The sequence below is a fragment of the Heliangelus exortis genome, chromosome 8, assembly GCF_036169615.1.
Source record: "Heliangelus exortis chromosome 8, bHelExo1.hap1, whole genome shotgun sequence".
Taxonomy (NCBI): domain Eukaryota; kingdom Metazoa; phylum Chordata; class Aves; order Apodiformes; family Trochilidae; genus Heliangelus; species Heliangelus exortis.
In genome coordinates this window covers 9,716,412-9,739,218 of record NC_092429.1, presented here as the reverse complement: position 1 = coordinate 9,739,218, position 22,807 = coordinate 9,716,412, and the positions used below count along the sequence as shown (strand labels likewise).

The 22,807-nt window shown below is 42.8% G+C and overlaps 2 protein-coding genes across 2 annotated transcripts in view; one reads left to right on the top strand and one right to left on the bottom strand.

Moving 5' to 3' along the window:
• The first annotated feature begins 5 nt into the window (after window positions 1–5).
• On the top strand, window positions 6–5,467 carry TOE1 (target of EGR1, exonuclease). Its single transcript, XM_071750286.1, has 7 exons — window positions 6–241; window positions 319–359; window positions 526–622; window positions 776–934; window positions 1,243–1,502; window positions 2,917–3,088; window positions 4,537–5,467. The coding sequence occupies exons 1-7, from the start codon at window positions 134–136 to the stop codon at window positions 5,314–5,316; spliced, it is 1,617 nt and encodes a 538-aa protein (XP_071606387.1). The 5' UTR covers window positions 6–133; the 3' UTR covers window positions 5,317–5,467.
• Window positions 5,468–6,768: 1,301 nt separating this feature from the next.
• Window positions 6,769–22,807, bottom strand: part of TESK2 (testis associated actin remodelling kinase 2) — an 81,962-nt gene continuing 65,923 nt past the window's right edge. The window contains exons 6-11 of the mRNA XM_071750285.1: window positions 22,027–22,109; window positions 20,389–20,464; window positions 18,338–18,421; window positions 17,152–17,238; window positions 13,403–13,538; window positions 6,769–11,370 (exon numbers count right to left, since the gene is read on the bottom strand). Coding sequence (XP_071606386.1) covers window positions 10,358–11,370; window positions 13,403–13,538; window positions 17,152–17,238; window positions 18,338–18,421; window positions 20,389–20,464; window positions 22,027–22,109 — 1,479 coding nt within the window. The 3' untranslated portion in view covers window positions 6,769–10,357. The remainder of the gene's footprint in view (window positions 11,371–13,402; window positions 13,539–17,151; window positions 17,239–18,337; window positions 18,422–20,388; window positions 20,465–22,026; window positions 22,110–22,807) is intronic.

The window sequence follows — 22,807 nt, the reverse complement described above, 5'->3', positions numbered from 1 at the left end:
TGGCTGTGATAGGAGACAGAACGCCCGTGGGAACCGTCGGCGCGGGGCGCGGGGGCGGGCGGGACTCTCGGTGGCAGCGGGCAGCCGCCGGGCAGCCCCGTGAGCGGAGGCCCCGTTAGCGGCGGGGTCGGCCATGGCGCGGCCGGTGCCGGTGGTGGACGTGCAGAGCGACAACTTCGCGGAGCTGTGGCCCTCCATGCTGCTGGCGCTGCGCTCCGCAACCTTCGTGGCCGTGGACACGGTGAGGCGGGGCGGGGGGCGGCGGCAACGGCGGCGAGCGGCGGGGCGGCCGGGCCCGCTGACGGTGTCTCTCCGCAGGAGCTGAGCGGCCTCGGCGCCAGGAAGTCGCTGCTGAGCCCGTGAGTGTCGTGCGGGGTCGGGCGGGGGGTGGAGGTGGCTCAGCCGGACTTACCGGCTGTGAGTACTCTGGAGCCCGTCCCGCCGGTACCGGTTGCCCGGTTCCTGGGCTGGGCGGTGTGACGGGGCGGGGCTGGAGCCGTCAGCTCCCGTTGTTCTGCCGCCCAGGTGCATCGAAGAGCGGTACAAGGCCGTCTGCAGCGCGGCCCGGACCCGCTCGGTCCTGTCCCTCGGCGTCGCCTGTTTCAAGCAGCTCCCGGAGCAGGTACGTGCCGGGGTCACCGAGTCGCGGTTCCCTCTTGTTCCCGCCTTCCCAGGGAGTACCGGGACACCCGTGCCCCGGGGATTCGCCCCAGGCTCTTTCGGCAGCTCCCGTTAATGGGTGCCCCGTGTGGCTCAGCCCGCTCTCCCCCCGCAGTCCGAGCACACCTACCTCTGCCAGATCTACAACCTGACGCTCCTCTGCACCGAGGATTACGTGGTGGAGCCCCAGTCGGTGCAGTTCCTGGTGCAGCACGGCTTTGACTTCAACAAGCAGTACTCCCAGGGGATCCCCTACCACAAGGGCAACGACAAGGTATAAAAGAACTCACTCACCCTCAGACACCTCAGCTGCCCCTGCTCCAGGCCTCTGTGGAGGTTCCTGGCTTCACGTGGTCCTGGTGTCTCTCTCACACAGCTGCTGAGGGACACAGGCTCACGCTGGGGTCTGGAGTGCAGCATCATCCCTGTCACCTCCCTGCTGGTTTATACCCCTTGTTGCAGTCGCTTTTGAAAATATTTTGGCATCTGTTTGCTCAGAGCAAGTCTTAGCTGGGAGCAGTGCTGTGCTACAGCAGACACCGAGGACTTCCCAGGCTTGGTGATTAATCCTTCTTCTTGCAGGGCAATGAGAACCAGAGCCGGAGTGTTCGGACTTTTTTTCTGGAACTCATACGAGCAAAGAAGCCACTCATCCTCCATAATGGCCTGATCGATCTGGTCTTCCTCTACCAGTGCTTCTATGCTCACCTCCCAGACAACCTTGGCACTTTCACAGCTGACCTCTCGGAAATGTTTCCAGCAGGAATTTATGACACCAAATACGCTTCAGAGTTTGAGACTCGCTTTGTAGCATCCTACCTGGAGTATGCTTACAAGAAGTGGTAAGCAGTGCTCTGGTATTTAAAGTTTACTGGAAAAAAAGCAGAGTTGGCATCAGCATTTTGTTTATTTTTTTAGGCAAGGGGGATGGATCTTTGTATTATTCTGATGAGTGAAGAAAGATGCTTTTCAGGTCTCTCTGCCACACATTCTATTTTTAGGACAGCTGCTGAGTGCATAAAGGTGCATTTGTAGCACTACTTATCTGCGCAGTGGGCAGCTGCTGAAAGAGTATTTCAGTCTGGCTGGCAGCAGTTTTGATTTGAGAGTGACCCAATCTAACTGAAAAATAATTGATTTGCTGCATGGCCCTGGTCCAGCAGAGCCACAGGACCATGGCAGGAACCCCAGCAGGAGAGAGACCCTTAAAGCTCAGCTGGAGAGCAAGCAAAACCAGGGCTGTGCCTGCAAGTTATAACTTAGTTTTGTAAGGGATGGTGCAGTCAAAGGGTGGGTGCTCCCTGTTCCTCCTGATACTGACCAGCTCTGTCACACATCCTGCAGGTGACACTGCACGTGGCCAGCCACAACTCCCATTGCTTTCCTTCCAAGCAAAGGTTGTGCTCATGTTCCAGGGCGTTCTGTCTTGCTTCCTGCCCCAGCTCCTTGTGGAGACATACAGGCAGACATACATTAGAAGCAGAGATGTCTGCTGGCTTCATGTGTCACTTGGGCTCCTTGTTCTGCACTCCCCACACAATCTAAACAAGGTCCTGGCAGCAGTGCAGCCCCTTGAGTCTCCATGAAGCTGGAGTCACATTCTGTGCAGAGAAGAAATGGTATTTTTAGTGACTGGTTTATATCAGGAAATGCCATTTTGACAGGTCTGAAAACATTCAAGATGGCATTCTTCAAACATGAGAATGCTTTGTTTTGACAGGATGAAAATAGTTTTTAAACCACCCTCTTACATGTTTTAATCCACAATTCTAGTTACATGGAGCCCTCCAAAAGTTTGGGGTTTTTTAGCCACCTGTTGGGACGAAACACTTCTTTTCTCACAAGATGGAAGATGTTTCCTTGCTGTCTTAAGGTCTGACCTGTCTGGGTGGTGGCTGCTGGATGCTCTATATGATACCTCATTTTGGGGCATTCCATTAATATTATGAGGACTAAGACATAACAGCCTTAATATATAAAACCCAACTATATGTATCCTCTCATTGTTAACCGGAGACACTGTTGTCCCTGTTGACATAAGAGAAACCAACCTGTAAGTCAGCACAGCACAACTACTTACTAAAGTTGTTCTCCCAAGACTGAATTTCTTTCCAGCAGGCTGCTGAGCTGGATAGAGCTCAAGAGCAGGAAATTGGTGGAATTGAGACTTGGTGGAGAGCAGCATGTCTGCACCAGCTCCACACCATGGTACCTTCAGTAATTTAACCTCAGTGTCTGTTCTCTTGTTTGTTCCAGCAAGCGAGAGAACCTGAAGCTGAAGGACTCCAGCAGCCAGCACCTCACCATTGAGTTCTGCAACTACCCTGCCAACGTGTCCTGTTACATTGACTACCGGCACTGCTCCCTGGAACAAGAAAGTCACAGTGTGGGAGGGGAAAATAAGGTGCCTGTCTGTGAGAAATTTTCGGTAAGTGACATGAATCCAGAGAAGGAGAGCACTTGGGAGCTTCCTCTTGCTTGCTTCTCACAGTACAAGGGGGATTTTAGAATCACAGAATGGCTGTGGTTGGAAGGGACCATAAAGATCATCCCATTCCAACCCCCCTGCATGGGCAGGGACACCTCACCTGAGACCAGGTTGCTCAGGGCCCCATCCAACCTGGCCCTGAACACTTCAGAGAGAGGCCAGCCCCAACTTCCTTAGGCAACCTCTTCCAGTGTCTCGCCACCCTGAAATTAAATTTCTTCCTAATGTCTAACCTAAATCTCCTGTCTCCAAGTTTGAAACCATTTCCCCTTGTGCTCTCACTACACAACTGTGTAAAAAGCCCTACCCCAGCTTTCTTGTAGGCCCCCTTCAGATATTGGAAGGTTGCTATAGGGTCACCTTGGAGCCTCCTTTTCTGACATTAAGGCCAACAGCATACTCTGTTTGGAGGTGGTGAATTCCAGATGTTACATTAGACATGGAGATACAGAAAGAGATTATATGGCCCTAACTAGGGGGATGGTATCAGATGCAGTACCCATTGCTGTCTTGGGAGGCTACAACTTCTAAATTAGTTGTGTTGTCCTTGCTGTAAGTTCTATATTAGTTGTCTATTAGTTCTATCTTGTCCTCTGAGCAAGAAATGCTGCCTCTTCCCTCCCCCATATCCTGATTAGGTATAGAAAAACCCCATTACCTGTTTGCAGCTTCTGGGACTGTGGTACAATGTGATTCACAACATTTCAGGTCCTGGTGCTGCTGCAGGAGTAAACAAAGAGCCCTTCTGATCAGATAATAACTGGTTTCAGATGCTTCAGGGAAGAAAGGAGCTTTTCCAGATGTTGCACATTACTGTCACAGAACAACCAACATGGGTCAGGGAAACCTCTGAGGTTTCTCATCCAACCACCCAACTCAGTGTTGCTTAGAGCTGCCTTTTTTGGTGAATTTTGAAAATCTTAAGGACAGAGATTACAACCCCCCCCAAGCCACCATTCCATAGTGTGACCGCTCCTTGTGGAAAATGTTTTCCTCTGTATCTAGTCAGAATTTCCCCTGACTTGTCACCATTTCACCTTTCCCTCTGCTCACCTCGGAGTTCATCTCCATCTTTCTGAGAACCCCTGCTTTAGGTATCTGCAGAGATAAGGAGCAACTTGAGATATCCCCATACCCTTAGCCTTGTTCTTTCCAAACCCGCTTTCCTTGACCTCTCCTCATACATTGTGTGCTGTGTCTGACAGTCCCCTGCTGTGCTCACAGCTGGTCAGGGCCTTTCTTGTGTGTTGTGGTGCTGTAAGGGGACACAGTGCTCCCAACACAGCCTCAACAAAGCCTTCAGCTGAGGGCAGTAATTAGCTCTGGTCCATGTTATGGTGAAACTAACCGGGAGGTTGGTGGCTACAGACTTCTTTCTCCCTCCCTAGGCCTATGGCTGGTGTCCAAAAGGGGTGAAGTGTCCACAGTCTCATAACATTGACCTTATAATTGATGAGGATGACAAGCATTGGGAGGAAAAGCGGAAGAAACGGAAACACAAATGGAAACGTCGGAAGAACGCGGAAGAGGCTACAAAAGCACTTGAACAGGAAAACTCAGGGAAAGAGATGGAGCCAGCTCAGAATGGGGAGGAGGGACCACCACGAAAACAGAGCTGCTACAAGCCTGCAGCTGCTACAGAGCTGGCAGGGATCACACCCAGCAGTGAGGGCAGGTCACGGGACAAGAACTCCATGGATATGGAACCAGAGGTCAGCTCAGACACTACCGCACAACAGGAAGAGAATCTGGAGAGCATGGAAGGAATTGCTGCCCACGCAGAAGCTGCTCTGAGCCCTTCAGCCAGGGGTAATGCCTCTGACAGTGACCAAGTGGAGGGGAAGTCAGAGGTTCCTGCTGGGAGCCTCCCAGAGACTGATGCAGCATGTGCTGCAGGAAAGGAAAAGGAGAGCCATGGTCCACCCTCACAGGGGGGCACACACCGAGCTGGCTTTGACGCATTCATGACTGGCTACATCATGGCTTATGTCTGGATGCTCAAAAAAGGAAAAAACACGGACGCTGGCACAGGGCCCTGGTTGCCAGACTGCCACAATAAACTGTACCTCAGTGGGAAATCGGTGCCACTTCAGATAGTGAAGAGCTTGTTTTCTAAATCTTCCAAAGCTCACAGTCAGAAGATGAAGTTGGCCTGGGCCAGTGGATAGAACTAGAGGACTCCTTCCTGGAAGGCAGTTTTTTTCACCACCCCCCTCAAGTTTTAATGTTCTTCATTCCATCAAGAACTGACTAGAAGGGGAGCAGGTTTCCTACTTGTTTTTGGTTTTCACTTCTGACATTAAATTGCTCTCGATTTAAGTTCCCTCTGTTGTTCCTTCTGTGCAGACAGGGCTGAGGTTGGAGAGGAAGGGGGAAAATGCACCTCTCCAACTGCACCCAGCTCTGCAAGTTTCAGGTGAGTGCTCTGTACTCAAAAGGAGGTCTGAAAAAACAGCCTAGGGTTGCCTTTCTGGAAAGACCATGTGCTAGCTCCTTTGGCATGCAGAGGGTGGTAATCACTTGATAACAAGAGGAGACAGAGGCCAGAGATTCCCACTTCAGTGTTTTAGCACGTTAGAGCCCCAGACTGCTCCCAGGTCTCAGCTTTATCCTTACTGCATCTGCAGCCTTACTGCCTGCTGCAACTTGACCTAATGGCTTAGGTTGGGACATTTTCAAAACAAACATGTGCTAAGGCTCAAAACTTACCTACAAAAATGCATCTGAAAGCTTCAACAAGCTGTTGAAGAGCCAACTTGAGATAAAATGCTGTAAAGTCACTGGAGGAAGATGTGATGCTTCTGCTGGCCACCAGAAAGCTGCCTAGCTCCCCAGGCAAAGCACACATTTTTATGAATGTTTAGTCAAGTGTTATTGCTTCCAGTCACTGCTGGTAGGGTAGTTCCCAATAACCCCCATAATTATTTCCTGCATTTTTAAGGAAGAAAAAAAATAGTTTTCTTTTTTTAAAACAATCAAAACCCAAACAAAAAGGGACACTGATCATGAGTGGTTTAGAACATGCACATGGAAGAAATATCCCACTTCATATGTGTACTTTACCTTGATCTTGCTTACATAACACAAAAGACCTTTCAAGAGAGAGGAGGAGAAATCTCCTCCAAAGGAGCCCACTGATTTTTGAGGAGAGCAACTGCATGCAGCACCAAGCCACAGCAGGGCTTCAAACTTCTAGTTAAGGACCAGTGCACTGGGATTTAAAGCCAAATGTGGTCCCCCTAAACCACACTGCTTCCTCTTAAACTGAAGCTGTTCTGTAGGGCTACTAGAGAGCAGCCACAGTGGGCAGCTCCCTGCAGGCTGAGTGCCTTCAAAACCCATCTTGTCAGTACAAGTTACTGCCTACTTTTCAGAGTGCTATGAGGCAGAGCAGAAAGTCCTTGAGTATTTTAAATCCTTGAGGATTTAATCATGTGACACTTTGGTGAGATGCAGAAGATAAATAATACTGAATAAGGATGACAGTTCTCCTCATTTGTAATTCAGCACTGAGTAATAGTGAATATCTCAAACCAGATACTAATGCCATCCATAGCTTAAATAAGCATGAGCCATCTTTTTAAACCTAGAGTTGTCCTTTTAATCACAAGACTCAGGTCTTGATTTTATTTTTATTTTGAAAGCAAGTTGGGAAAGTTTACAAAACCTGACCAAGAAAAAATTATGAAAATATTTAACTGGATTCATCTTTGGTTACTTCTTATTGCAGTTCCAATAAAACATACACCATTTCTATAGTTCAAAAAAAGTCAGAAGGTCAATCAACATAAAAACAAGACGTGCTTTCTTTACATATTCATAAATACCCACAATATTAGAAAAGTTGTTTTGCAAAGATTTTTTTTTCTGGCAGTGTTAACTTACTATTATACACAGGCTACAAACTTCTTCCTAAGCCTTTAATTACACGTTGAGCTATTTACAGACTGCAAAATATTAAGACGTAAAACTCCTTCATAAATACGAAAATAGATCATCTCGCAAAGATCTTTATACTTAATCAAATATCGGGCTGCCCCTCCTCCCCAAAAAAAGGTTATTTGTTTTGCATAGAAATGTAGTGACATGCAATATAAACAATAGCATTAAGTGCAAACAGGAATTATTCAAGTGTCTTTAGTTGTACTGGCAAAAAATACCAATGTTCTGTTACACATAGTACATCAATGCTTCTCCCAACACGTTTAAGTCTACTATAGCCCCTTTATGCACTGCTTTTGAGGGGCAGCAATTCACATGCATTCTCTTGCATTTTATCAACCTGCAACCACAACAAAAATAGCTTATAACAGACATTTAAATGAATTCAACATAGAAGGATTTAAAGTGAATTAAAAACATCTCTGATCTCTTCAAGGGAACCTAGCAGTGTGTAGAAAGTGTTTTAAAAGAGCAAGAGCTGCTCCTATAAGAAAGTCAAAAATCATGATAAAATCCAATCACAATAAAACTTTTGTCACATCACTATAAAACAAGAAGTTTGCTGACCACACATTTGCATTCATGTTCATCAGTAGCTGTCAGAAAATGGCCCCCAGTAGAAAAGCACCCTCAGGTGGGCAGAAAACAGGAGTGTATACTAGGTGCAACCTAGATTCAACTTTACACAACCAGATGTGTAGTGAGTCCCAACTGCATCCGGACCCTTGGAAACACTGGGTTTTAAGCAAGCACTTTAGCTGGTTTAAAATGGCCTTCACTCCAGTTTCATACACACACCTCTTTTCCCAGGCTGATTATGAATCCAGGAAAGGCCTGAGCCACTGTCCCTTAGCATTTCTCATTCTGATGTCTCCACCTCAGTACAGAGCTAGAAAAGTTGATAGATGCACCCTGTGCATGTCAGATGGTTGTGCTCAGAGTGTATACTTAAGAAAATAAAATTGTAGCCATGCTGCTTTCTAAGAGAGCTATTGAGGGTAGGGAAGCATTAAGAGACAGTGCTGTAAGAAAACAGATGAGGTCACTGTGATGGGTGCCACACAGGTACCCCAAGCCTGACTGCACGGGCTTTGCAATCAGTGTCAGTGAGCTGACAACCAGGGCTCATGAGAGAAGCCAGTGGTGTGCATGTGCTGTCTGGTGAAGCTGCAGGCAGTTGCTGGATGCTGGACAGCTTCCTCACAGCCTGGTGATCCAGAAGTAAACTCTTCCTGATTATTGCTTTTTGTCTGAAGTCACACACCTAAATGCATCTTGTGACAACAGATGCTGGTGCTGCTGGTTTTCCTCCCAAAATACTACAATTGTATAAAAGATTAAAAAAAAATTTTAAAAATTTAAAAAGAAAAAAAAAAAAAAAAAGCAGACACCAGGCAGGCAACTACCTGGCCATTGAGTTCAGCTATTTCCCTGCCCCCAGAGGAAATCACACACACAGCACCGGCCATACGAGCTCCTCTGCACTCTGCAGCCCCCAGCCCTGCAAACCAGATACACAAGACAGACTAAGACAGACTGCTCTACAGACCAGCACCTCGGAGTGGCAGAGAGGTGTGGGCCACAAGGGGTGATCTTGGGCAGGACAGGCATTTTCTCTTTCAAACTGCTAACAGCTGCCTAATCTGTCCCGGGCTGTGCTATGTACCTCAGCAACATTGGGTTTCTCAGTTAATTCTTCACAACCATTGCAAAAGGATAACTGCTGCTGAGGTTAGCACGTATTTCACAAGATGAAGTAATAATTATTACTCAGAATAGTGACGTACACCTCTGGAAAGAAGCATCTCAGCCAAGAAAGAACTAAGGCTTTCTCCTTTATCCTTTCTTTGAGATAGGAAAAGAGTAGGAATAGTCTTGCTTCTGTCAAGGACTAGCTTACATTTTCCATCCTTAAAAGAGAGCAGCAAGAGAGTGTAACAGGCTACCTGGGTGAAATTCTGCTATTCACTGTCTCAAGAAGCCAATGAAGACCATAGCTTCTTTCTGTAAAAGAAAAAAGCGTTAATTTGGGACAAGTTAATTTTCTTCAGTTTGACAATTTAAAGTCTTTCTGTTAGTCTACTGTCTGTCCTCCTCCAAGAGCACTTGAGTGGCTACAACACTGGTGCAACTTCCCCTGGGCACTCCTGTCCTCTGTCAGACAGCCTGGTTTTAAGTAAGCAGCCATGATTACTGAAGTGATATCAACGAGATAAGATGTCGTACCAGAGAGGAAGGTGAATGTGACCCTTCTAGCTTAGTGGTACTAGTCAGCTGTGATCTAGATACTGTATTTAACTAAGTATTCTGCAGAAACAGATCATGATGTTCATTCAGCCCTTCAGAGATAACAGCCCACACTCCCCAAAAGCACAGTACAATTGGTAATTTCAATGGCAATTTCTATAGAAGCCCAGAAATGACAATGCCTGGAATATGGCTTCCCCGTTTGTGCCCTGGGCAAATCTTCCTCTACATCTGGGTTGAGGAACATGCAGAGCTGTGCAAGGAGGAGAGCAGTGCTTACCACATCCAGCTTTCCTGCCTTAATGTATTACACATAATTACCAAATCCCAAGCCAAAATGAAACACAAGGGAACAGATTCTCCTTGTTAAGCACAAAATACTCATCATGTGATTCAGCCTGCAGAGTGCCACCAGCATGAGGGGCTTTGTTTTTCGCTGCTTTTGATAAAAGAGCTTATTTAATGCTGCAACAGCGCTCATAGCAGCTTTGGAACCAGAGAGCATTCCTGTATTCTCAACATAGCTCTGAAAAATCTCCATCCCTTGCTAAAACAGAGGCTCTGACTCACGTACACTGCTGCAGAATGTTAATGTAAAATCTGCAGTGGTTGAGAGCAGCTGATCAGTCAGAGGAAGAGGGAAAACCTACGGGTCACTCTTTCTACCCAACATGGTGCTTAAGGCCTTGAAATGCTCCATGTTAGAATCCAGGTCAAAACTGTTATATGGTGCCTGCTCTGGCTGCTGCCTCTTGGAAGGACTGAGAGGCCCACATGGCCACTCTGGCTGGAGTAGTTCCCCCTCCTAATGCAAATCAGGGAAGGGAACAAGCACAGTTTGAAATAAAGTTAAAATAATCAGTCTCTTCAGACACTGTCTGCAGCTATCTTTTTGACAGCCAGTTTCTAACTATGTGCTGAGTCTCTTTCAAATGTGAAGCTCAGCACTATAGAAAAACAGAGTTTAAGTCATGGGGAACAACTGTTCCCCCAAGAACACATTCAGTTTGAGCCCTCTCTTCATATGTCACAAGTTGAGTGTGTGCTGTCACTTGCTGAGATGTTGGAGGAGGTCTGAGACAATGGGGTAGGTCTGTCCCCATCCTGCTCCCTGAAGGGCCATGCCTCTCTCTTAAGCTCAGTGGAAGGACTAATACTGAACAGAGGCTTTGCAGACTCTAGTAGAGTATTCTTCAGTAGGCCATCTTCCACTTCCATCTCTTCAGAAGGGAGACAACCCATAAACACTTCTGAAGAGCCATGTCCCTCAGAGTTCACTGAATTCTCAGCTGGGAGCTTTTTGTAAGACAGTGGCTCAGGCCTGGCCAGCGCTAATGGATGGTTACATGTTGGATTTCCACATGTGTTTTCAACAGGGCAAAACCCATTTTCCTCCTGGGCTACTGGCCCATCTGAACAGTCCATATCCTCTTCTTGTCCTGGTACAGGAAAAAATCCTGGCCTGTGAGGCTTGGCTTGAAAGGGGGGAATCTCTGACACACCGTATTTACTGCTACTCAGGAGTTTTTGCCGAACCTCTGCACCTAGCTGGGTTGGGTCACACCTGCTGACAGTTGAAGACAGTCCCCCAAACAGGCCATATTCCTTGTGTGGCAATTCAGGAGAGAGTGGAAGTGATCTGCATCTCCTCCCAGGAAGGAGGGAAAACTCTTGCCAGTCTGTGCTATAAGCCTGCCGGAACTGGGGCTGGCTGGCTTTTAGGCCTCCACCTGCCTCTGGAGAATGCAAGTCAAACACGAGGGAGATCACAGACTTGCTTGGCATGTCAAAGAATTTGACCTTCCCACCCTTGAGGTCCTCCCGGGCACTGAAGGGATTAACTTTCCGGCCTAAGCCTTTGTTTGGTGTATAATAAGGGTCCTGCACATTTATCTTCCTGGAAGGCTTGCGGGAGAAGATATCTGACTGGCTGCGGGATAACCAGATATTGCGACGCGGCCGAGGTGACTTGGGTGGGATCTTATCATCCAGGGAACTCAGACGTTTTACTCCTGGTCCTTTTTCAATTGATCCTGAGCAGAAAAAAAAGAAACACTCTTAGCTTAAAGGAGCTATATGCCTGCATGTCTGCTCACTCACAGAGCCTTCATGACAACTGTAAAGAAAAAGCTGTGTCTCTGTCGTTCCAAAGTGTGTTCCATAAGCACGTTTGCACATTCCGTACAGGTTACAAGGACACCATTCTCTTCTCAGTGTATTACTGGTTTCAAATGTGGACATTTGACAGCCCTGGCTACAGAGCCTTTTCAATGTAAGGCAGTGAAAACAACAATTAAAGTATTCTATCCTCTTTACTCATGCCTCAGGTTATTTAAAAGTCATCTTGAAGACTTGAGGAAATGCAAATTCAGTTACTGCCATCTTACTTCCCTAGTAAGATCATGAACCCCAGATTGTTTCTTTATCATTTTATGATTAAATTTGCTGCCCACATTATGGGGGATGCTAATTTGGTAAGACAATATTTTCTTTAGAAAAAACAAAGGAAACAACCGTGGATAAATTAGGAAGGAATTAAGTCCTTTCCCTCCTCTATCCAAACCCTGTATTTTAGGGTCTTTCCAAACCTCCTCACTGCCTGTATATTAGCACAACAGAGATGGCACAGGATGGTCTTGGAGAAGAACAAGCTGCATGTTCTGCTTCCAGCAGAGGTGGCCCAAGAGCTCTTGACAGTAATAACCATAAAAGAGAGCAAGTACAAAACATAGTTACCAAAGCATTTGGGATTTTTTCCATCCCAGCCTTCATCCAGTACCTTATCCAATATAAAAACTATGATAGAAGAGAATTTTACTCTAATAAATAGTTGTTGAAAAATTGCACAGTGTGGGTATATTTGCACATACACACACACACATTCATAAATAAAAACTGTATCACAAGAACAGGGCTGGAAAATTCTAGTTGTTTTAGGAAAAGATGGTAACTCCTTGAGTGTATGGAATGTGCATCTGCCACTGGCTCTCAAGTTGACTCTGAAGAGCTGTGGTAGAATAGTAACAGGTATAAAGAAGTGATATTTCCATTTCCAGAATAAGTACATATGGATTTCCACTTTTCCCTTTAAATACTCCCACAGTTTAGACTGTAGTAATTCCATCTAGGAAAGACTATACAAGTTAAAGAGCAGCATGTAGCACTTCTGCAAGAAGACACACATCTGACATGTACTCCAAAGGGAGAATGCCAGGAAAATGAAAGAAACAAACCCAAAACAACTCCCCAAAACAACAGTAAACCCAACAACCAAAAAAGAAAAAACCCAAAAGAACAAACAATTTTCCTTTTTAAGTCACACCTCTTTTAGATGCTTTCCAGGTGTGGGAGAACTCCATGTGGTTTGCAATAGAGAACTTACTTCAACCTGTAACCACATTACAGATAGATATGTATATATATATTGTGTATTTATATATACACATGCAATATGAGAAACTATTTTTACTGTACTCTAAGTTTCCAGTGCCAGAAGTCTACCAACGTAAGATACCCAAATCAGAACATGCCCCAGCCTACAAGCACTGCTTGCAGTTTTCTCCCCACACCAGGTGGCACTATACAGCTTTAGATAAAGCACTACAAGGCCAGCGTTTTCAAGCACAATTCATCTTTTCCCCAGTCTGATTTCAGAGAATACTCTTACATTTTCTCTGCTCTTCCTCCTAAAGGAATTTAAGAAGCTTTTAAGTGCCACACATAACATACAGCAGAGAAATTATGTATATGCATTAAGTATGGCAGAGACAAAGCAAAACCTAATGGATTTTCCTATACTGCTAGCAACTTAGAAAACCATTTCCAAATGAACTCTGGGCAGAATCTTTCAAGGCACTTCAAAAACAGTTAAATGTTCTTTCCCAAAAGCTACTCTGCAGTGTAAAGTAGATAGCATTGTTCCAGAATAATTCAGGCTTTGAGTAAAATAATTCTTAATCTGTAAATAATACAATATAAAGCTGAAATCCCAGTCTTTAAAATATGAAGCATTGTACGCTCTTTGCTGTTAGCTTGCAGAAATGTTTGTACAATACAGACACTTACCTTTGGGTTTTCTTTCACTGTTGTCAAGGTTCAAAAACTTCCTCTCCCTCTCTGAGTCTTCACTTCTCAGGCGGTTTAAAATCTCCTCCAGTGTTTTGACAATATCAGCAAATGAAGGACGCAACTTTGGATCCATCTGTGAACGAACACAAATCAAGTAAAATCATGTGGGTTCATCCTCTGTGACATTCTATTTAGGCAGTGGACAGAGAAGCAATCTGAAAGAACTGATAAAATTCAAGGCTGCTGTAAGAAGTGTGCTGTCACTGCAAAAAACCTAAGTAAAGCAGGGGGAAAGTAGTATTCTGTCCCTATTTATGTCTAGTGTACCTCACATTTAATGATAAAGTTGTAAACATTCTATGAAGAGAACACATTTTAAATTGAAGAGGTGGGAAGCTGTAAAATTCAGGGCCTTAAAGAGGGCTTTACTTTAAACAGATTTCATAGTTCAAGGATTTCTTTCTGGACTCCAGCTATCAGCCAGAGATTATATATCAAGGTTATTTCAAAACGTGCCTGAAGCAATAAGGATGAAACGGAGCAATTAGGCTATGTCATTCTTTAAAAGTCTGTAATTATTCTATCATCTGCTTGTGGCTTTAATTAAAACCCACTTAAATGACATTACTGCTTTTTAAAGCTTAAAATGTTTTATCTTTCCATCTGTTAATTAGCCTTACTACTCAGTGTATTGGACTGCCTTGTGAGGAAGCAAGATTGGTTCTATAGTTTGACACAGTAATGCAACAGAAAAAAAAAATGCATCTTTGCCCAAGTAAAATACAGACACCCTAGTAGAAATAGATCTCTAAACAAAGTCCAACATTAAAATTGTACTAAAGGGCAAGCAGCTTAATTGAAGAAGCAATTTAGAAGGCATTTCATAATTTTGAACACTGACCCTGTATATATGCTCCAAGTTTAAACTACTGTAGGTAGCAATGTCTAATTCAGCAGCTGAAAGTTAACTTCATTATACTGTTAAAAAAGATTCCGCTTGACCTGATTCTTGTTTCCAGCCCAGGAGAGGCTTTTTTCAGAGTAGGCAAGCCCAGACACATCTCACCTCTAGTACAAAGGGAACAGTGGTGCTCTGTAAACAAAAATATCCAAAGACCTCCCTAATACTGCCTTGCAGGTCCTGCAAGATGGATCATTCTAAAGAGAACTGGTATGATCAGCTTTGCCAGAACAGCTTCTAGCAATGTAGGGTAAAGGGCTAAAAATTCATATGTATAGTAATAAAAAAATGAAATTAAAAAACTAGCAGAAAAACAAACAAACAAACAAAACACAGAAATAAATTACATTTGAAGCGCTACAGAACAGCAAGAACGTTGTTATAATGCAGTAATTGGAATTTCCTGGCATAAGAAAACATTGTTTTCTGCTTTTCCTATTTCACTGAAAGAGTAGGGCAGGGGCAGCACTAAAGCACACGCTCTACTCCAACAAATTTACAAATTTGGGAAACAGAGAGAGCTGTTGCTAGCTACAGAAAGTAAGAAATGCTCTTTGGCTATTCTAATTTGTACTAGGGAAGATCCAAGACAAGAGCAAGTGATAGAACAACATCACCCCTCAGCAGTTCACATTCTGCTCAAGTGGAATAGAAGGTTCTCCCCCTCTCAACAGCTGCCCACAGCTCAGCTCATGCTGGTTAAGCTTTTTGTATCATCATACATGGCTGTTTGTAAATACTTGCACAAGTAGGTTTATAGCTGTTGGGGAGCTGTTAGTTTTACCCTTCCTCACATGTACTAATTTAAAAAGACCCCCACACTTCATAACAGTAAATTAAAGAATTTTTAATCCACTCCTCATACATGTCAGTTTTTACTGGTTTTCTCAGGTTGTCCTATAATGCATTTCCCGGCTGCAGATAACCCCAGGGGTTTGCACATTAGCTCAGCTAATCAGCTGAGCCAGTTTACACTGCTTGTTGACCTATTAAATAATAAAAAAGCTATATAAACGACCATGTCTAAAAGCAAATTATCATACAGATCACCTGTTATTGAAGCACAGCATGCTTTGGAAGATAAGAAACTTGTATCTGTTCACCACGTTTTTCCTTTTACTAGGTAAAGTGGTAAGTGAATTACACCATGCCCCACAAGGAAATCAGCATATTAATAGCCTGATCACAAGACAGTAATTTCCAATTTCAGTTCAGGAAAGGGGCATTTATTATACAGGAAACAGCATTTGACAATAATCGGTAGGAGAAAATGCTTCTTCTTTGGACACACCAAATTCTTACATAAGAAAATAAGATCAGCCACTTCCCCTTTCTTCATGAGTACAGTTTTACACCAAATTTCTTGGGTACTGAAAAAATGCTTCAAATCACAGACCACATCTTTGGATTCAATACAATTTATGGAGTCTACAGGTGAGAGTTGAGATTTCCGAAGTCAGATCCTACCTCTAGCCAAACCATTTAGTGTTTATGTAGTCAAAACACTTCATTAACATGAGTCAGATGTACCACTGTCCTGGTGAAGCTAGCTCCACTGGTCTAAGGTGAAATCAGAGAAGTGAAGTAGCATGTCCAGAGCATGTCCACAAACATATTTAGAATTATTCTACACTATCTTGTGTTAAGAGCAGCCATCACCCCCACACCAGTTCACAGCCTCACCTCTTATACTGCTCTGCTCTTGAGTGAGCATGTGTATTAACACAAAGACAGAACAGAGCAAAAATAAACATGAAGAGCATGAAGAGATGAGACTGCTCCTTTCAGCATGACATGAAAACAAAGCCTGAAAAATGAGTAACAAGCAGGAATAGAAAGCCTGTTCTGAGACTTTTCTTACAAACAATACCTTGGACACAGTGCTGGTATTGGCTCCAGCATGGCTTCATTGTAGAGTTCTGGGCAAAGCTTTGTGCAATGAAACGTTTAGAAGTTGCCTCAACTTAAGTTGTGCAAATTGGACACTTGCTACTTAAGCTGATTTTCATGGAAGCTCCAGTTCTTATAATATATATAAACCAGTTTACTGTACAAAGGTATTGGCAATCTCTGTTATGGGATAACCTACAAAAGAGATCTACTCCCTTGAATTTTTCACATGGGAGAACCATGAAGGTATATCCAGCACTAACTATCACAATTTAACAACTGGCAGAAAATTGACTCCATTATTCCAAAGCCTGACTGCTGCAGCATTACTGATATTAAATCATTTAGGTCCAAGTTTACTTTTTTTGAACACAGCCTAGGGATGTGAAGGCTTACCCTGCTTTCCAAAAGGTAGTACAGGAACTTTTTAGTATAGAAAGTTAAGTGTCTAAAGTATACCTTCTAAAGTAAAGAAACATTAAAGTACTTTAGTGCCTGCTCTTGATTTGTTTGTCCCTTCTGTTTGTGAGAACAACTAAGAATTCTTTCTTTACAGCTCAGTAAAGTGAACTGGATTTTGTTGGCCTGAGGGCCAGCCAGTGTCAATAACATGCAACTGGTTATGATCAGCCTGAGCAGCCTGTAAGAAGCTGTTCAGTGTGCCAGACCTGTTTTTGCAGCATGACAGAACACAGAATTATAAGAACACAAGATAGACCTTTTTTGCAAGGGGAAGGGAATAGTTCTAAGAACTACAAGGGACTTCCTGGGTTATCAGAATGTATGCTGCTTTTAAAGGGAGGCTCAAGTCACTTCTGTAAAAGTTTTAAGCTGTATCTTTAAAAGCCAGAGAGAACTCAAGTTTAGGCCTCTCCCCTTCAAGTAAGTTACTCACATTACAGCAGTTGAAGGCCAGCTGGAGGAAGCCGGGGGGACAGTCTCCCACCATGTGCTGGAAGGCATCATAATCTAATCCAAAATTCTGCACAAACAGAAACACAGCACAGGGATATCAGTGAGGTCTGCTCTCTGACCCAAAGCATCTTCTTTTCAGGAGGTTCCCACATGAAGTTATCAGGAATAACCATGAACACCATCTCACAACAGCCTCATCAAGAGGTTTTTTAGAAAACATCACACACACTCTGAAATGCAGCATTCCCAGTGGGGATTACTTGATACAAGGTACCTGTTAATGGAATGAGTTGACTTAAAAGCCCATCCTTCTTACTGCACTCAACAGTAGCCCATTGCACTTGAAATGTTGCATGTGTCAATCTGGAAGCAATATCCTACACTATGGTATTTCACCATGGTGACTTTTACAGTGAAAATTAGAAGGCTGCTATAAAACCAGAAGTTTTGCCATGATGAAAATTTACCAATTAAAACGGTTATTTTTTCAATGGATTGTAGAAGGGTAATACAAATTATCCAGTTCCTTAAATGCACTTTTATAAAATCCAAAGGACAGAGAAACAAAATGATCTCTTATTTACTTCAGTTAAGGACCCAACTAAATTTTGCATTTTCAGAACTGGAGGCAGATAGACAATTTGGAACATCCCCCAGAGAGGGCCAAAAGCTGGTCTGCAGCCTAGATTCAACCTAAAGGCAAATGGAGAAAGTATCTTGTTTGATTAGGTAATTCCAGCATTGATTCAGTGCTTCAGCACAGCCTGTGGAAAACTAAGTGTGATCTTATTTTAGCTGCTGGTAACTGCCCCTTTCACAAGGAGGGGCTGCTTAGCAGACACAATGCACCAAAAGTGTTTTGTTCCGAGTCTGGCAAGAAGTCTACATGAGCTGTCCCTCTACAAAGGAAGGTCACTGCAATGCTCTCAACTTTGTCAGGGACAGAAAGGATCTCCCATGAGGACTGCAGCTGGACCAAGTCTCTGTTAAACTGCCTTTGATGGAGCTTCTTACAATAACAGCACAGAAGAATAAAAACCTTTACAAGCTATTTTTAATGTAACACCTATTCATCATATCTCTGGCAGCAGTGACAAAGTTCTAAAGGCCAGCCATTATCATGGCATACTTAGCCACCTCCCAGTGTTATAAACATAACCACTTACCTCTGTGCGAGGGAGATAGTCTGGATCTGCCTGTATTCTTGCTATAATCTCACACAGAATTATACCATAGGAGAACACATCCGCCTGAGAGAGAAAAAAAAAAAATAGCCACATGGTTCAGCAACTCAAGTGTTCTTATCTGTCACTGAGTTTCTCCTTACCCCAAATGGTTATCATGAAACAACTAAACCAACACCACAGCTTTACAACACCAAGAAACTGCCTAATGGGACTCTAGCCTGGAGAAGAGAAGGCTGAGGAAAGACCTTGTTAATGCCTGCAAGTACCTAAAGGGTGGGTGCAAGGAAGATGGAGCGAGGCTCTTCCCAGTAGTCCCCAGTAACAGGATGAGGGGCAATGGGCACAAGCTGGAACATAGAAGTTCCACTTAACTATGAGAAAAAAACTTCTTTACTGTGAGGGTGATAAAGCACTGGAACAGGTTGCCCAGGGTGGTTGTGGTGTACCCTTCTCTGGAGATATTCAAAACCTTCCTTGATGCAGTCCTGTGTAATGTGCTCTAAGGGATACTGTTTTAGTGGAAGAGTTGGACCAGATGATCTCTAGAGGTCCTTTCCAACTCTGACAGTTCTGTGACTCTGTTTTCCATGTGAAGAAACGTGTGCTCACAGTAAAGTATCTTGGTTGCACAAACAGCAATAATAGCTTTGAGAAAAAAACCCAGCAAACCGTTCTTAATTCAGCAGTGTAAAAAAAAACAAATTAGAAAAACAATCCTTCTGTGAATGGAGAATGGTGTCTTACATATGGGAGTAATTAAAAACACAGTCAAAACATGACAAGCTTATATATCACTGTGGTTAGGAAAACAGGTTTAGTATACGCATGATCACAGCTTATCCAGAACTTTAATGCTGATTTTAAGAAAAATTACATTTTCCTCTTCCCACAGTTCTGTACCCCTGAAGAAAAGAGTGTCTTTCTCAAAGCTTGAGTTATCTAGTAAGACTGTGTACCAGCATTAATATCCATTGAAATTTCCATGACACTTAACAGTCACTTATCAGACTACTCCTGGAGATACAGAATTCCTCAGATTTCCACCCACCTGAATTCATCACATCATAAAATTTAAGAGAACATGAAATACAAGTCTACAGAACAAATGCTGGCATCCTCCATCCCTTAACACAGACAGGCTTATATGTCACTTTTCATGCTGATGAGCTAGGAGACCTGCTTTCTCTTTACTCTTCCATGCCCTAGTGAACAAGGTAGCACTATAGATTTGGATACTTTGTTACTACTTTAGGTCAATTGGAACTCCTTAAAAAGGTCTGAAATGGTAATTATTACAGTCATTACTGAGGCAGCTACTGCTTTCCTGCAAGTTAAAAATACCAGCAATTAAAAAGATTGACTACTAGCTATAAAAAAAGGTACAGGATGTGGGCTTTTATCACAGATAAGCTGCACTTGTAGGGCTGAAACAGACTAGGAGAGAAAATTATGGGTAAAGAAGAGCTTGATTGAAAATACTATCTCTAAAATTGACTGTGATCTGATCCTCCTCTGAAAGAAACATTTTCCAATGCCACAAATAGGAAAACTTAAAAATACCTCTGGAGAATGTTTTTACCCACGCATCTTACCTTGAGAAATGGTGATTTATTGATTTTTAATTTTAAAAATTTTATGAGTTTACATATAGACTTTTTACTTCTACTAAGATTTCAATAATGAATGATCAAGAAAGATACCTCACTACAGTTCTCATGACACTTGGTTAAAATAATTTGTATTAGGTCAGCAAGCTATTACAGTATTCTGCACCTGGGGTGTTTCAGAATGTAAATAAGCATAACAGTGAATTATGATAAAGGTAATTCTATTTCTGTATAGGAATCCACACCATGACTTAAAATATTAGTTGTTCAACTCATATTCTCATTTAGTCTGAATGATCTACCAAGTACAGAAACGTCCCAAGTGAAAATGATTATTTTAATATTATGAAAATTCTAAATCTTGTATACAACTACTGAAGAGAAACACCTGGCAGCTGAAATCCATTTATATCATGTACCCACCTTTTCATTGTAAGGTTCATCTCTGAGAACTTCTGGTGCCATCCAGAAGGGTGAACCCACAACTGGTAACTTCTCACTAAACAGATATGGAACAGATGTGGGAAAGGGAAAGAAGGAGAGAGAGAGGAACCATTCATTAAATGCTCAGGCATTGCTACTACCTTTCATAACCTGAAGTATCTACAGAAGCTTTCACCTGAGGGAAGACAATACAAGTGGGTTCCATAACATACTGTATTTCACACTAGTTTCCTACTGGAGTCACTGGAACATTCAATAGCAGAAGATGATGAACAAAATATACTTTCAATCAATTCCAGATATTTTATTTCCAGTTTTTAAGTGCCTGGCCACTTCTAAAACAAATTATTATTTTAAGGTCACAAGTGTCCAATAGTTTCAGTTTCCAAGCTCTTAGCAGAGTGAGCTCTTTCACCTATATATAGGTTTGTGGACACCAGTTTCAGGCTAGATGTCAAGTCCTCCACTCATGTAGGAAGACATGCAGGTATCCTTCCCTACATGTATAGTTTTCAGGGCATCTCACAACTATGTATTAAGAGACCATCTTAAGACATCTGTGGTGGCTTCCTGATTTTGTGACTGGTTCATATGAAGACAGCTGAAGCTTCCAGCACCTTAAAAGGTGGAGATTCTGCCTCTGAATGCACAAGATACACAGGCTGCACTTACCAGTAGCTTGGAAATTAAAACGTTCACTTTGTTAAGCTTTATGATCAATATTTCATCAATGTTAATGCAGCCTTCAGACCTCACAAGATACAGTTTTAGGATATTTACAGTTTAAGAAGAGTACACATCCAAGATCAACTTTTATCATTTTCTTTGTAATCAAAAAGATTTGAAAGTCTTTTAGTTATTTTACACAGAAGCACACAGTGGAGAAAATCTAACAGCACATTCAGAATACTCGGAAATACACAAGTCAATATACAGAGAGAACAATGAAAACATTGTCCTTGATCTCCCTAATGGAGGAATGACAAAAGGACTATTTCCAATTGTGACAATAGCTTGTGACAGTCACCTGTGCATTCTTCAAATGAGTACAGATTATAATTTCACCCTAGGGAGAGCAACTCAAAATGGTGAGCTACTGTTAGGCAGTGATTTTAGTGTGTCTTTGTTATAAACCTGCATCTTAACAACTAACCCAGAGTTTCAAGAGGATAATACTGGAATGCCACTTAATATTGTTTATGGAAATGGAAAGAAGATAAAGTTTTGTGGAATCAACAGAGGACATTCATTATAAAATCATCCCAATCCAGAGTGCTGGACAGTATTTTTGTGTTTCCTTTGATGTAGGTTTTGGGTTTTTTTTTTTAAACCAAAATTCCCAAGTACTCACTTAAAAGATCTGCTGAAAAGCTTGAGTAAATCATTTACTCACTGAAGCATTTTTGAAGAATAAAAGTCACCACTGCATCTATCAAAATGGACAACAACTAAGGCTGGAAATTTTGGTCATTCATCCTACAGTTCTGGACTGAAGACTGAGGATATCTTTTTCAAATTTTGTATCAGAATGCAATAATAGCCTCAGTGATCCACCTTAAAAGAACCTCTGACCTGTGACTGCACTGCAACTCACTGTATTTTGATGACTTCACATACCTGTGATCAGGAATTTTCTCTGCTAAACCAAAGTCTCCCACTATTGCTGAGTATCCATTCTCATCATGTTTTATTAAGCAATTCTAGAACAAAACAAAAGAAACAAACAGAAGAGTTATTGTGTAAGCATGAAACCCATATACCATTTGTTTTATTTATTTTTGATCTGGAACTAGACTACAAGGTATTGTTTAGAAGACACTGGTGTATGAGAAGCTTTTGTCTGAAAGCAACCATCCTTTTCCCCTACCCTTCCCCCTGCACAATCACATGTCTGTCAAACTTAAGATGCTGCATACAGCCTTACACTTAGTTAATAATTCACTTAAGAACTTGCTGACAAAGCAGGCAGCCACAGACAGCACATATCCAGCTAGGTTCCAGCAAGAATTAAGATGATTTAGCTCCCTTACTGCTCAAGTATGTGATACACGCTGTTCACTCTGGCACTTTAAATTTTTTCTTTACATTGCCTGTACCTGACCAGAATGCAAGATCAGATTCTCCATGCTTTTGTATATTTTGCTACATTAATTACCAAAAAGAAACTCATTCCTTTGCAGTAGATTAGCATCAGAAAATGCAAAATGTGACAGTTATATGTGCTTTTAAAGTCTCAAATAGAATTATTTATTCTACAGCACATCATAAAACATGATTTAAGGGAAAAGTCTAATATGGAAAAGCTGTCCATCTTTTCAGTTTAGATGTGCCCTCCAGTGTCAGGAGGGAGGGCATTTTAAGGACACACAGATAATTTCAGACTGGCAACATCACATCA